Raw genomic sequence first — 16299 nt, forward strand, 5'->3', positions numbered from 1 at the left:
AGATATATAAAAACAAACAGCCGGGGGAGTGGCACATGCCTGTAATCACAGCTACCCAGGAGACTGAGGCAGGAGAATTGTACATTTGATACTGGCCTTGGCAATACAGTGAGACCCTGTCTCAAAATTTAAAAAAAAATAGCTGGGAGTGTAGCTCAGTAGTACAGTATATATATATGTGTGTGGGAGCATGCATAGTGAGGGGGAGGGGTGCGGACAGACAGGCAGCCACAGATTTCAAAGAAAAAAATTGGCACAGGCAAGGGATTTAACTCAGAGGTGCTGCTGCCTGCTTCACAAGTGCAAGGTCCTGAGTTTGATTTGATCCTTGCTACCAAAAAACAAACAAAAAAAGAAATCGTAGGGTTTGGTGTCCACTAGTCGAAGAGCCCAGAGGCATTCAAGCCATGACTAAGAGATGCTAGCAATCCTAATGGCACTAGGAAGGTCCCACGGGATTGAGGACTGAGGGCTGCGGTGTAGACAGCTCCATGAGGCTGTGTGCCCTGCACCCTCCGTTACCTGAGCAGGCCTTGTTCATCTTCATCTTTTTGTTGCTCCTGGAATTCCAGACATTTCCGGATCAAGAGAATGAAGGTCAAAAGTAAAGGAATTGAGCATTAAACTTGTATTTCAAACCTTATTTCTAGTTAGATTTTTCCCGTTGCAGAAGCTTTAGAGACAGATATAAACTTGAAAAGGGCCAGCTGTGGCTGTGTTGGGCGTGTGTGATGCATATTAAATTTCCAGAAGAAAAGAGGGAGGTGGGAGGTGGGATGGGGAAGGTGGGGAGCAGAGCCTGTGCTGCTGATTTTGCTGAGGAGGGGCAGGGTGTGACTGCATCTGTTCTGTCCTGGCTCTCAGCCATTTAATTTATTTACTGCTTAATTGCATGTTGTTGCCAGTGGGCAAAGACTGATAATAATTGCCACCAGACGAGGACCTGCCAGAATGAGGAGAAAGACCATCACTCAGGCTTTCTTCTGGGAACAGAAGAGAAGGAGCTGAATGTCTGCACAAAACAATTACTGAGATAACAGTGAAGCCAGAATGAACCCTCCTTTTCATGTACCCCTCTGGCCTGTCGTATACATGCCAGGCCACACTAGGTAGCCATACATTCCTGGCTGGTCTCTGCCAAGCCCTTTTCCCTCCCTTCAAATCAACTGGCACGCAGCAGCCAGCATGACCTTTTCAAAATGTAAATTGAATCACATCACTGTTTAAAATGCTGCTCAGACTCACATTACATGTAGCTTGAAATTCCTTTGCGGGGCTTCCCAAGCCCTATCCACTTCTACTTATTCACTTTGGCTACCACTTGCTCTCCCCTACTGGTCTTCCTGCCCTTTCTCTAAACTCACTAAGCTTCTCCCGCTGGGCAAGGTTTCATCTGTGAACCCATTTGTTCCTTTGACCTGCCTGACACTTCTCTACTCTTTTTTTTTTTTTTTTTTTTTTTTTTTTTTTTTTAGACAGGGTCATGCTATGCTGTTCAGGCTGGCCTTGAACTTACCCTCAAACTCATGGCAATCCTCCTGCCTCAGCCTCCTGAGTGCTCGGATTACGGGCATGTGCCACCATGCCCAGCTACTTCTCCACTCTTTCTCTGGCTATTATTTATCCTTCAGTTGTTAACCTCCTGGAAAATTTTTGTGGTACCAACAGGGGGCTTCTGGAATTACTAGAAGCTGTCTGCACCCGTGATAGCCAGGAGGCCCCCAGTAACCCTTGTTCCCTTCTCCCTCTGGAGCCAAGAACCTAATATTATTTGGGCCTCTGGCTGCAAAGAAATGAGATTGTATTGCCCAGCCTCCCTTGCAGCTGGGCATGGCTATGGAACTGAGTTGTAGCCAATGAGCATAAGGTGTCCTTTGAATAATAATTTAAAAATCAGAAGCTTAGGCTGGGCATGGTGGCACACACCTGTAATCTCAGTGATTTGGGAGGGTGAGGCAGAAGGACCAAAAGTTTGAGCCCAACCAGGGCAATTTAGTGACTTAACAGTCAGTGTTTAATAACGGAGTCACTCAAAAAGTTTCTCCAAATGATGTTGGTCTATTAGAATCCAGAATTCTCTAGCTCAGTAATGTGACATCTTGCCCAGAAGTTTCCTAATTACAGTATAATGTAAAGAGTGATATATTCTTTACCACTGGGCAGCTAAGTCTTCATCTTGGGTTCATACTTTTCTACCTCTCTCTATCTCGATGAATGAGACAATTCACACATGCTTAGTGCCACATGGTTCCTCTTATATAAGAAACCCAAGACATAAATGAAGAGCAAAATAAAAGATAGATAATAGGAAGTAGGGAGAGAGACATTTCTCAGGTGGAAGGGGATCAAGGGTGGAGGGAGGCGGGTGGCAGAGGAGTGTAAGGGACTGGAAAAAGAATTAAAATGTGTTATATGTAATCATTATGTACTGCAAACATGCACTAATAAAAACATTTTAAAAGAGTCATGAGACAAGTTAATATTTATTTAGATCTTACATATGTCTACCTCTAAGTCTGCTGAGCAGCAGGCTGAAGCCTTGATCCATATGAGTTCATTTAATCTTAGCAGTATCTGGGATCTGATTTACAGATGTGAAAACTGAGACCCAGAAAAGTTAAGCAATGGCTCAGGGGTGTAGTCAGTGATATGGGCCCTATGTGTGCTCTTCACCAGCATGACAGATTGCCTCCCCTAAATACTTGTTTTAAATTTACTACCACCACACAGTGAGAAAGGTGAAGCTAGGTATAGCAGTACACAGCTGCAATCCCAGCCCTTGGGAGACTGAGGCAGGAGGATCAATCACCATGAGTTTGAAGGCAGCCCGGGTCCAAGGCCAGCCTGAACTATATAGTGATTACAAAAAAAAAAAAAAAAAAAGAAAAAAAGAAAAAAGAAAAAAAAAGAAAAGAAAAAATGGAGACTTGTTTTGCCACAAGATTTGCTGGTATAAATGATTCCTGTTGTGACAAAAATCTCTTCTCTCTGGCATCTCGTTTTTCTCTTGCTGATCTATTTCTGTTCTTTTACACTACAAATGACATGATCAGGACCCTGGACCTCACTTTACCTTTGCTCTCTGTTCATGGTGCCCTTTGGTCTAATTCTCTCAAATCCTGTCCCCCTTATATCAAACAGTCTTAAGACTCAGTACTAAAATGAGAACCAAGACCTGTCATGTAAAGGTACAAGATCCCAATGATGAATGTAACTGTACTATAGACCTAAAATGTACCAATAAACTTAATGAGGAAAAAAAAAAAGACTCAGTACTAAGGACTGCACATCAAGGCACATTTCCTCAGACATGGAGGAAACAGGACTGTACCCTGGTGTCACCTAGGACGGACTACATGGAAAACCAACACTCCACAAAGTCCCAGTGGAGGTCCAGTAGATAGGTAAATCTAAAAGGTAGTCAGGGTTTTAAACAATGTTTTGATTATTTCTCTATAGGACTAAGAACTGGACTATAAATTAGGTTCTATTTTTTTCTACCTGTATTTCTCACTCATTCTCACTGTTGAAGAGTTACTCTTCATTTTTGATACGATTCCTTCTCTGGAGTCAAGCCTGCCATGCTTGCTGCGTGGTGGAAGCCAAGGCAAAGAGGCCAGAGAAGAGCCGCCCCAAGTTGAGGATAAAGACTGGGCACTGTGTGGAGGTATTTCATGCCCCTCCCTGTGCTCCTTAAATAAAGGACTTAGTTTCTGGGTCTCCTGACCAGACCATCTGGGCTGTAGGAAGGGACGTCAGAGGCTTGAGCCATGTACCTGAAGCGTTTCTGCTGGTGCAGGTCGTCAAAGATCTGAGAGAGGGCCTCACTCTCCCCCTTGGCCATCAGCTGCATGAGGCTCTCGCTGCGTTGGGAGGCTTGGAGTTTCTTCTCTACTGACCATATGGAGAACAAACAAACAAGTGGATCTCTACATTTTCTTAATGTCATGACCCACACTTTTGCATATTACACAGGCAACAGGAAAGTAATTAATTTTACCTCAAACTCTCCCACTGGGCAGGCACACCACCTGCTGTGGAGGAACTCTGAGACCCTATTTGTTTATACCCATGTACTGTTATAAGTATCCTTTGCTGCCCCAAGGGTAATAACCTCATGGACTACTTTTAACACAATTTAGTAGATAACCTATTCCTATTAGAATACCTTAACATGGTTTATTATATAGCCTATTCATGTACACTTTAATAAAGATACTTGGTTTTGTACTTCAAAGTAAGAACATCGTATATTTATTTAGAGAATTTAGCGAGTGCTTTTAAAATTAATTTCTCTAAGAAAAATCCTGTAGGGAGCTGCTTTTTATAGCTGGGTAAAGTTAATTTCTTTCCTGCTGCCTGTGTGATACCCAAGGCGCTCCAGTTGTGTATGCTGGCCGTACTCATTCATTCATTTGTCAATTAGTCATTCACTCAGTATTTATTCAACTTTGCACTAGGCAGTGGGGCACTGAGGAAGACAGAAAAATCTGCCTTTATGGAATTGGTGTTGTGGCTCAAGTCAGACTCACATTCTTTGTGCTCAGAGGCCAAAGGCAAACATTCCAGGTGGCTTCACTGGTGAAATCTATCAAAACTTTAAAGAAGTAATAATAGTCCTTCAAAAACTCATTCAGAAAATAAATTAGGAGGCCGGGTGTGGTGGGACCCACCTGTAATCCCAGCACTTGGGAGGCTGAGGCAGGAGGATCACTGTGAGTTGGAGACCAGCCTGAGCTACATAGTGAGTTCCAGGTCAGTCTCAACTACATAGTGAGACCCTGTCTCAAAAATCAAAAAAGAAAAGAAAAGAAATCAGGAAACTGGGTGGGGTGCAGTTCCTGACTCACACAATGAACCTAGAATTAACTTGATACCAATGCCAGAGTTTCACAAAGATATCGCAAGAAAACTATAGACCAATATCTCTCACAAATACGGACGCAAAACTCATCTACAAAATGGTAGCAAACTGAATCCAATAACACAGAAAAAGGATTATATAGACCAAAAACAAATGGAATTTATTTATTTATTTATTTTTGTTTTGTTTGAGACAGGGTCTCACTGTGTAGTTGAGACTGACCTGGAACTCACTATGTAGCCCAGGCTGGTCTTGAACTCAGTGATCCTTCTGCCTCAGCCTCCCGAGTGCTCAAATGGAATTTATTGTAAGAATATAAGTTTGGCTTAGTATAGAAAATCAATTAATGTAATAGACTATATCAGAATAAAGGATCGATTACACGATCATCTTCATAGCTGCAGAAAAGCATTTAATAAAACCCAATAATCACTTGTGATGAAAACTCCCAATAAAGAAAGAATGAAAGGAACTTTCATAACTTGAGAAAGAGCGTCCACAAAAATTCCATAATTAGCATCATGATAAAAATGATGAAAGACTAAGCACGTTTATTCTAAGATCAGGAACAAGGTGAACATGTCTGCTTTTCCCTCTGACTTTGCAAATGCAAAGAAGCAATGAAGAAATAAATCCATTCAGACTGGAGATAAAGAAGTAAAATTATCTATACTGGCAGACGACAATGATTATATCCATCTTCCCAAGTAATCCACAAAACTACTGTAACAAATGTACAAGATTAAGACTCAAAATCAATCTTATCTCTGTATACTATTGATGACTGATCCAAAAATGAAGTTAAGAAAGCACAATTCTACTTACAATCACATCGACAAAAATAAAATACTTAGAGATACATTTAAGAAAAAAATATAGAACTTCATTTACTGAAAACCACAAAATATTGCTAAGAAAAATTTTAAAAGGTCAAAATACAAGAGGAGATTTAAAAAAATACAGCTTTTTGGGTACCAGGGATCCAACACAGGACTTTGCCCTTGTAAGACAGGCATGGCACCATTGAGCTAAGTCCCTAGCCCCGTGCATGCTTAAATTTTATAAATGATTGCAGTAAAATGTACATTGGCATTAATCCCCCTCAAAATACTTTCCTTTGCTTCAAGCACACTTTCCCTTCATTCTTGCCTTTTTCTGAAGCAGTTCTTGAAAAAATTAGTCTTTAATTTAGTGTCTTTACAAGATGTGATATATATATATGTGTATATATATATATATATACACACACACACACACACACCATACATATGTGATTGACATATATGTATATGTATATACCATATATATATGGTGAGTGCTGCTGCCAAGTGCCGTCCAATTGAAAGGCAGGCCTGTAAAAACATCATAATGCATCCTCATTCATTTTATTCACCAAATTTGGTATCATGCAAATTCTGGATCTTCCCCAATGTTAAAATGACCATGAAAAGTAAACTTTTAAAAATTAATTCAGGATTTCAAAACAGTAAAACTAAAGACATGGAAGAAGAATTACAGAACTGAAGCAAAAGTGACAAGAACAATGACATAAGTGTGTTCAAAGAAAGGGGCAGCATTGAGGGGGGCTTAATGGTGATGTGTGTTTTACTCTAATAAATCGTTAGCCTGGCATGGTGACACACGCCTGTAATCCCAGCACTCAAGAAGCTGAGGCAGGAGGATCATTGTGAATTCGAGGCCAAACTGGGGTCCATAGTGAGTTCAAGGGCAGCCTGGACTATATACAGTGAGACTCTTTTCTCAAAAAAAAAAATTAAAACATTCACTGTATTTTTTATCACATTCTCATAAATTGAGAGATATTCTATATGCATATATTGGGAGACTCAGTATTGTCAAGATGGCATCTCTTCCCAAACTGATGTATAAATTCAACATATGCTCATCAGAATTCTAGCATCTTTTTTTCTTTTGCAGTAACTGATAAACTAAGGGGAGATGTACAGGTGCAAATTTCCTATGATGAGTTCTATTATATATGCCTAAAAGATACCAATAAATGTTTTGCTATTAAAAAAATAAAAATATTGATAAACTGACCCTAAAATTTATATGGAAATGCAAAAGATCTAGAATAGCCAAAATAATCTGAGAAAGAACAAAATCAGAAGACTCATATTATCCAAAACTTACTGTGAAACTTCATCAATTAATTCTCTTTGGCAATGGCATACAAATAAATAAATAGCTCAATGGGACAGAAGGGATACTCCAGAAATAAAGCCTTATATGTATGGTCAAGTGATTTTTCAACAAAGATGTCAAAACAATTCAAATAGGAGGGCAGAGTCTTTTCAATAAATGGTGCTGGAATAATTGCATGTCCTCATGCTAAAGAAGAGAAAGAAAAACAGCAAATAAATGAAAGTAGTCTTTCACCTCTACCATACACAAAGACTAATTCAACTTGAACTGTAGACAGCAATGCAGGAGTAAATCTATGAAACTTCTGGGAGAAAACAAGATAAACTTTGTGATTCTGGGTTGAACAAAGAGTTACTAGATATAGTGCCAAAAGCCGGAGCCATAAAAGAAAAATTTGACAAATGCACTTTGTCAGAATTAAAAACTTTTGCTCCTTGAAAAACATCACTGAGTTAAAGACATATTACAGTGAGACATGCACACCCGTGTTTATAGCAGCACAACTCATGATAGCTAAATCTTGGAAGGGTCCTATATGTCCATCAACAGATGAATGGATAAAGAAAATGTGATATATATACGATAGAGTACTACTCCGCCGCAAAGAAAGATAAACTTAAATTATTTGTGGGAAAATAGATGCACCTCGAGACCATAATATTAAGTGAAATAAATCAGACACAGAGGCTTAAATATCATATGGTTTTTCTTATATGAGAAACCCAAATTATAAATAAATTTATAATTATAAAGTATAAATAAAGAGCAAAATAAAAGATAAATCATAGGAAGTAGGGAGATAGATCTTTTTCAAGTGGAAAAGGGATCAGGAGATAGAGGGAGAAGGCTAGGCACAGTGGTACAAACCCAGCCTGTAATCCCAGCACTCAGGAGGCTGAGGCAGGAGAATGGCTACAAGTTTGAGGCCAGCCTGAGCTACACAGTGAGTTCAAAGCCACCCTGAACTACATAGTGAGAACCCTGCCTAAAAGAAAGAAAGAAAAAAAAAAAAAGATGGAGGGATGTGAGAGACTGCTTGGGCCTGCATAAGATGACTGCCCTCAACCTTAGCCTTTGCCTCGGTGGAAAAATCCCACTAGACTACATACGTGACTTATGGCAGGTCTAGCCCCTGGGCAAACAGGAAATCTTACAGAAAAAATAGCCCTTTGTGCTAACCACAGGGTCACGGGATCTGGAGCAGGAGGCCGGTGGTATTTCCTTGTCCTGCTTGCCCCTAGAGATTGTGAAGTTAAAGATCGCATAGGGTTAACTATTGATGTATGCCTTCCCACTTACCCCTCCCCACATTTGGTAAAATACTGATTGCTGTATGGTTAAATGCTTGAGTGACTCATGTGATTGGTAGAGGATTTGTTTGAACTGTCCAATAAGCTTGCTGAACCTTCCCCCTGGGATAACAGTATATAATCGTTTTGCTGAGCCAATAAAGCGCCTTTGATCAGAAACCAGACTTGGGCCGTGTACTCTAACTTCTTAAAGATTTCCTCCACAGACATTCAAGATCGGATCGGCCTCTGATGACCCACGAATAAGAGGCGGCTCTCACCTCCTATTCCCCGCGGGACGGGGTCCCCACAGAGAGCCGCAGAGGGAGAAGAGAAAGGAGGGAAAGGGAATGTTAAAAGGAGTTAAGATGTGTTATGAGTATGTACCAACCACAAGGAATGTAAACATTACATACTGCAAATATATGCTAACAAAAAATTTAAAAATATCATTAAGAAGATGAAAATTCACAAACTGAGAGAAAACATTTTCATATTTTATGTCTATTACATACTTGTACTCGGAATATTCAAAGAACTCTTGCAACTCAAGCAGAAGACAGAACTTTGCTTAAAACTGGTTAAAAGATTTGAATGCACATTTCACCAAAGACGATACATAAATAAAAAGTCCAGGAAAATGCTCAACATCATTATCATTACAGAAATCCAAAGTAAAACCGCCACACATGCACTAAAACCAGTATAACATAAAAGATAGACGGTTATTAGTGTTAGAAAGAACGTGGAGAAACAGAAACCTTTATGTGTTATTGGTGGGAACATGAAATGGCCATTCTAAGAAAACAGTTTGCTAGTTTCTTTAATAGTTAGCTTTCCACATAAGCCAGTACTACCACTCCTTGAAATCTAGCCAAGACAAAGGAAAGGAAGACTATATCACAACCTTTATTGTTTTGTTTTGTTTTGTTGTGTTTGGTTTTGTTTGGTTTTGTTTGGTACTGGAGACCACAACCTCTATTGTTCATAACAGCTTTATTCATTATAGCCCTCCTGGATCAACTCAAATGTCCATCTGCTAAAGAAAATGTAATATATTACTGCTGTGGTGGCATAATTCTATTGCACAATCACAAGGAATGATCTACTGACAGTCTGTGACTCTGCCCCAGAGGTGGTCCCATGCAATCATGAATGAACCTCAAAAGCATTTTACTTCTTGAAATCCACACACAAGAGACTACGTACTGTAAGGGTTTTTTGTTTTTGTTTTTCTTTTTGGAGACAGGGTCTCGCTACGTAGTTCAGGCTGGCCCTGGCTTGCAGTGACTCTTTTGCCTCAGCCTCACAAGTGTTGGGATTACATTGCTCCAGGGTAAGGTTTCATTTATATGAAATGCCTAAGAAAAATAATGGTTGCCTAGAGCTAGGAATAGGAATAGGGAGTGACTGACTGCCAATATGGAAAGGGAATTCTTCAGGGCAATAGAGATGGTCCAAAACTGGATTGTCGCAGTGGTTGGTTGGTGGTTGCACAACTGTACACATTCACTGGTGGTGTCAAACTGTACACTTACATAGGATTTTTAAGCTCATAAATAATACTTCAACAAAGCTTTCTGGAAAAAGGCCTTAAGCTGAGCTCTTCTTCCTGGGGTGCACACTCACCAGCTGTCTCAGGCCTACTTCTTAGCTCTGGCCTTAGCTCAAGGCCAGTAGTGATGTTCCTTTACCTTAGAGTCTTCAGACAAGCTGCAGTTGTTCTTGGGTACCAGGCAGTGGGTGACAAGAATCCTAGGATCCTTGGTGGTGATGGATAGGCCCTCCTTCAGAATTTGCACCAGTCTGATCCAGAAGTGGAAGACAGTCTGAGGGTGGTCTGGGTGGAGCTTTAGGAAGTAGATCTTCTCAGTGACTGTCCTCAACCGCAGGATACGTTGGAGGTGGTCACAGACCTGGAGCTCCACAAACTTCAATGGGAGAATCCTGAAGGCAAGAGGGAGACACATTGACAGCCCTGTTGCTACTGATGCCACATTATCTTCATTAAAACAACGGATGTCTCCTTGAGGACAAGCCTTTTAGGGGTAGGAGAGAGTTCTTAGCATGGTGAGAACAGATACCCCTGGGAAGCTTAAAATGCAGGTGCCCAAAGACATCTCCAAAGATTCAGACTCACTAGGTCTGCAATGTGACCCTGGAATCTGAATTTTTGTCTGTGCTCCTCCCTGCCAGGACTGTCACACTGCTGTTCACTGGACCCTCCTTGAGAGAGACAGCCTAGGAGTGAGGTAGCTGGAGTCATGAGGCTTTGCCATTTCCTTCTGGATGCACAGAGAGACCTGGCCCACCCATCCAGTTTATCCATTTATTGACTTTAGTGCCTCTAGAACTCTTCTTAAAGGAGCCAAAGTTCAAGGAGCTGGCTTTGGATCTAACTAGAAAGACAGAACTGGGCTGTACTTGCTGTAGGTACACCAAGAACAGCAAGGAGAGGTCTGTCAGGTGGCAGCATGGAGAAATGAAGGATTTTCCTGGACATCGGGAATATCTAGAGATTCACGAGACACGCTACAGACTGTTGAAAGACACTGAAACATCCAGAGGGGCTGTTTTATCCCAGAAAAACATGTCACCTCTAAGTGGGACATTGTCCCATTCATTTTATAGAGGGGGAAACTGAGATACAGCAAATGACTTGTGACTCAAAAATTATTTGAGTCTAGTTACTTACACAGCAAGGACTAGAAAGAACCTGTCTCTCCCAGCCAGTGCTCCATCTGCCAGACCTCCCTGCCTCCCTGCCCCTTAGCCAAAGGACGAGGTTCCTGTGAATCCAGTGGGGGGATCACAGCAAAAGGGAAATGGACTTGGAGGTAGGCCCCTCATCCTGTCCACAGAATGCCTCCCTTCGTGACATGTGGCCTTTGCCCTGCCAGTGCACTGCCTGGCTTGGATTACTGCTGTCTATAAAAATTAATGTCACTGCCAGTGTCTTCTTCACTTTCTCCCTGCCATGAGCTTAGTCATCAACCAGTTGAGTCACTTTGGGGTCTCCCCACCCCATCTCTTGTGCCTCATTCTCACCTGCAGTGCTTACCTCTTCAGGATGATGTTTGGAGCTATAGCTGGTCTCTTCCATGTCTGGCTCTGCCCCTGATGCCATCTGACTCTGGCCATGAGGAGGATGTTGGGAAGGGGTAGGCAGGGCACGGAGGAGGTCACCCCAAGGGCCATGGTGTTGGAGGCTTTGTAGATCTTTATCCAGTTTCTGCCCCTCTTGACCTGCAACACAGCACCCACCCCAGGCATAGCCTGAGCATGGGGCAGGAGCAGTGGCAAGTTTTAGCTTGGGGTTTCTCACCTCTTTGTTGGAGAGGGAGGCTGTACTGTGCATTTGTAGAAATTTTAGCAGCATCCTTGGCTTCTACTCTCTAGATGCTAATAGCAACCCTGACTCAAACTGTGACAACCAGAAATGTCCCCAGGTATCGTCAGTGTCCCTGGAAGGGGGATGCTGCTTTTTGAGAACAAGTGTTCTTGCTGCTTATTGAGAACAAGGGTTTTAACCTTTAGTGATTAAAAAAAAAAAAAAACTATCGTAGTATTTAGATAATCTACCATTAACAGTTGTCCACAAGAACTGTAACTCAGGAGTTCCCTGGCAACTATTACAGGTTTGTGAATTCTCCCTGAACTGTTTCCTGGCTTTTTCAAAATGTGTCCGTTCAGCTCTTCTTTGAGGAGCCCTGTTATCTTCTGCATTTTCACTGAACAAGAAGAGCCTTCCCAACTCCACCGCTCCATTTATTCTAGATTCTGTCTGGCCAGGAGGAGCCCAGGGCAAGCAGACAACACTGCACCAAGCGCCTGAGAGACAAGGTATTCTCTTTGCTGTATTTTCATTTAATCCCCAAACCAATTCAACTCCCTTAACACGAGGAAATGGGTTCAGCACAATGACACTGCCCACGAGAAAGCAGAGGCCTGGAATCTGAGCCCGGATCTCTTTGGCCCTGCTCCTGTCTTTCTCTGATTAGCATTTCTACTCCTAATCCTCACAAACCATCTCCTTTCACTTCCTCCTTGATCATCTGGCTTTGGGTGATACCCTGGAAGGTGCAGTAAACAGGGGACTCAGATACCATGGCCTCCACTCAGCAGTGGTGCCTGACTTCTCTCCCCCATGACAACAGGGCTCTGCAAAGCCCTGGTCAGTGTGGGTGGTCTTGGATTTCAGCCCCCTCCATTCTCACCTCAGTTCTCACTCAACCCCTGTCCCGGAAATTCTCCCAGTCACGTCTTAGGAACAGGTTTAGAGAAGCGAGGAATGCTGCTCTGAGCTACCCAGGAGTACCTGGACAAAGTTGCTTTCAAACACCACTGAGTCAGGAAATAGGTTGAATTCTGGAGAATGAACCATCTGGCAGAGCAGTCCCTTCTCCACACCTAGACCCACTCCGGAGTTTGGTTCCGCATCCACAGGCAGGAGGCCCCTGAATTCTTCCCAGGCATTCAGGGAAGGGAAGGTTGGATAAGACTTTGTGGCTTTTACTGTCTTCTTTGATTTCCAAGTCTTTCTATGTGGAATTGATGTCAACATGTCTGCTCGTGCTCAGGGGCCTTTTACACATTTGTCCTGGGGTCTCTCTCCCCTTCCGATCTTGAGCAGCTGGCCAAGCCTGGGTTGGCCGGTCAGCTCACAATGATGAATGGATGGCATCATGAAAAACCATGGCAGTCTCTCAGGAAAGGGCAATCCCTTTTCCTCTGAGTGTGTTGTTGCTGACATTTCCCAGCTCTTCTCTGCACTCCCGGAAGTAGGTCGCCTAGAACTTGCTGAGGAGTGAACCAGGCAGGAAGCAAGGACTGTTAGGAGGTTCCAAGCCAATGAGGAAAATGCCTTCCTGCTTTTCAAACTTTCCTTACTGATTTTGTTTGTTTTGCAGAGCTCTACTCCTGCCCCTTTTTATTTTGAGGCAGGGTCTCACTAAATTGCCTAGGCTTGTCTCCTGAATAGCTGGAATTATAGCCATACTCCACCACACTGGCAGCCTCCCTTAATCTTAATGCAGCCTACCCTAAACAACATCACAGGCTGCTCATCTACTCAAAATCCAGCAGAATAGCAGAATTGCTAGTTTGAGTCCAGCCTGGGCAATGTCACAAGACTCTCTCAAAGTAAGAATTTAAAAATGGACTGGGGATGTAATTTAGTAGTAGCCTTGGCTCAATCCCCAGTACTATGGAACAAAAACAAAACAAACAGCAGCATTCCCAACCTTTGCCAGATTTAGACCCACGTAGGCCCTGTTCTATAGGTGGTAGCCTTTTCAGCTTCTAGAAGTGGCTTGGCTGCAGCTGCTGCTGGGGGCTCTCTACGGCTGATTGGTCACCAATGCATGATTCATTTTGCTTAGGAGAGCAGCCTGGAGGAGCAGGAGAAGTAATTAGTTTATCGCCTCAGTCTGGCTTTAGGAAAGTATCAGCCTGGAGGAATAGCAGCCCAGTGTATGACTGTGCTGCATTAACAAGCCGATTCTGCTCCCAGAGAGTGATTGTGTCTTTCCGCTTTAGCCAAAGAAGGAGCCCAAATCCTGGGGCAGCTAAATCAAGGGCAGTGAAGCAGGCTGACCACTATTCAGAGCCATTTCAGGGAAAAAAATGTGTTTTAATTTAGACAGAATTCTAGAATTTTGACTATCAAGGTCAAATGTGGTGCACTTAGAAAAATAGTTGACAGGAGCCGGGGATTTGGCTCAGTGATTCCACTGCCTGTCTCACAATCGCAAGGGCCAAAAAGTTTGATAAAGAATGTCTACAAGGGACAAGATTAGAGATTTAGACCTGCTGGCCACCATACAGTCAGGGAGAGGGCTGTGGGTCCCAAGGCTTTCCCTGTCTGATTCTGCCTGCCTGCTCCTCTGGTCGTCCCTGTTACATCCACGCCTGGCCACCTTCACAGCTCCCAGTTAGTGACGCAGTGTCTGAACTCATGCTCCTCATTTTCTTTTGCTTCTTGTGTAGGGAAAGTGTCCTCCATGGCAGCGTTTTCTAAGGATGGGGTCAGAGACCATGACCTATGGCTAAATTTCCCTGAAAATGGCTTGGAAAGGAACACATAGTACCAAAGACAAGGGAATTAATAAAATGATATAGGGCTGGGGATTTATCTCAGTGGTTCTGCCGCCTGCCTTGCAAGCACAAGAACCCAAGTTCTATCCCCAGTACAAAAGCAAACAAAAAATTAAGATGATATGCTGCTTTTTTGTAGTTAAAGTTTAACCACAATAAAGTGTGTTGGTTTACATATATGCCTGGCTGCAGTTTTCTTAAAAGTATAATTTTAGAACTCTGGGGATGATGGCAGAGTGGTGAGCAGCATAGAAACAGCCACTCCAAGATTTGGTGTCCAGAAACTGGAATATAGCAATGTGAGGAAGAGGAGGAGGGAAGTGAGTGGGTCCGTAGGACCCAGCAAAGATCTGACGCAAGAATTGAAGCCCATGGAGAGAGCAAAGAGAGAGACCTCAGTGCAGAAGGAGGTGGCAAGTGGCCCTCTCTCCCTGATCCCTGAATCATAGCATGGGAAGGGCAACTTGAACCTGCAGACACACTGTGACTGCTAGCCTCCAGAGGCCTCCATGGAGAAACGCATGAGGAGAACAGAGCAGTGGATGCAACGGACTGCAGTGGCTGCCTGTATTTGATGCTATCATGGTTGTTGATTGTACTACCCTAGCCAAGGTGACATAGTTGTTCTAATAGGTTGTTCTTCTTTGTGTGCCAAGACCGAGATTGCCTAAGGGTCATAATCAGTACTATAGCCCAGTGCCAAAGAACCAGGGGCTAGGCCAATATAGGCAGCAACTTCTCATCCCCAATAAATTGAAGAGGTAGAATCTCGCAACAGACTCAAAACCCAAAAGCCAGCTATACCTGGAATTCATTTCTGGGAAGTAGTCATTTCCGAAGGGTTATAAATACCAGCAATAAAGATACCTGCCATAAGTAATTTACAACATCAACCCAGGCATTAAACAAACAAACAAAAAAAAAAAGAAGAAGAAGAAGAAGAAGAAGAAGAAGAGGAAAAGAAAATGAGAGGACACTTGAGCAAGATGTAACCTAAAATTTCCAGCTCACCAAAGGCAAACCCAGGGGGCAATGCGATGGAACAATTAAGACTCCCACCCCCCGACTCTGAAGTGGTAACAGCAGAAGTAACAAAGCAGATGAATAAGGCTGCAAGAAAAAAAAAATCAAAGCAGAAATAGTTTCCCAGATGACTACAGAGATAGTGACAGGAATGAAAGACATAGTGACTCTAGAGCAGATCTAGATTAAAAAAAAAAAAAAATAGAAGAGCTTAGGAAAATGATGAAAACCATGAATGCCCAACATAGGAGAAATGGAATCCATGAAGCAGATTCAAACAGACACCCGCTGAAGATTCCACTGAAAGTGTATGAAGTGGAATGAGCCACTGTGTGCACAGAGTATCAGATGTAGAAGACAGAATTGCAGCTAGTGATCATGAAAAGAAAAATTTCTTAAAAATAGTGAGGAACCATGAAAAATCAATCCAGCAACAGCTGCTGGATGAAGCAAAGAAGGAAGAATATTAGCCTCTTTAATAAATGGTGCTGGAAAAACTGGCTTTCCACGTGCTAAAGATTAAAAACAGACCCATATCTTTCACCGTGCTCTAAACTAAAATCACAGTGGATCAAAGATCTAAATATTAAAACAGAAGCACTAAATCTGCTGGAAGAGAGAATAGGTGGAGCTCTTGAAGATAGGTGTAAGCAAAGACTTTGAACAAAACACAGATCGCACAGGAAATATCACAAAGAATCAAAAACTGGGAACTCATCTTAGTAAAAAGCTTTTGTACAGCAAAAGAAACCACCAACAGAGTAGAGATAACCCATAGTCTGGGCAAAAAATTTTTGCCAGCTGCTCCTAAGACAAAGGACCTACGTTTAGAATATATAAGGAACTAAAAAAAAAAAAAAA

The 16299-nt window shown here is 42.4% G+C and overlaps 1 protein-coding gene across 1 annotated transcript in view; it reads right to left on the reverse strand.

Moving 5' to 3' along the window:
- The window catches only part of Fam71f1 (family with sequence similarity 71 member F1), a 21853-nt gene that overhangs the window by 4179 nt on the left and 1375 nt on the right, over positions 1–16299 (reverse strand). The window contains exons 2-7 of the mRNA XM_010633449.1: positions 12638–13119; positions 11381–11565; positions 10014–10266; positions 9945–9951; positions 3777–3891; positions 523–560 (exon numbers count right to left, since the gene is read on the reverse strand). Of these exons, the coding sequence (XP_010631751.1) occupies positions 523–560; positions 3777–3891; positions 9945–9951; positions 10014–10266; positions 11381–11565; positions 12638–12883 (844 nt within the window). The 5' untranslated portion in view covers positions 12884–13119. The remainder of the gene's footprint in view (positions 1–522; positions 561–3776; positions 3892–9944; positions 9952–10013; positions 10267–11380; positions 11566–12637; positions 13120–16299) is intronic.

Source organism: Fukomys damarensis, unplaced genomic scaffold, assembly GCF_012274545.1.
Source record: "Fukomys damarensis isolate Sample0158 unplaced genomic scaffold, DMR_v1.0_HiC HiC_scaffold_4, whole genome shotgun sequence".
Classification (NCBI taxonomy): Eukaryota; Metazoa; Chordata; class Mammalia; order Rodentia; family Bathyergidae; genus Fukomys; species Fukomys damarensis.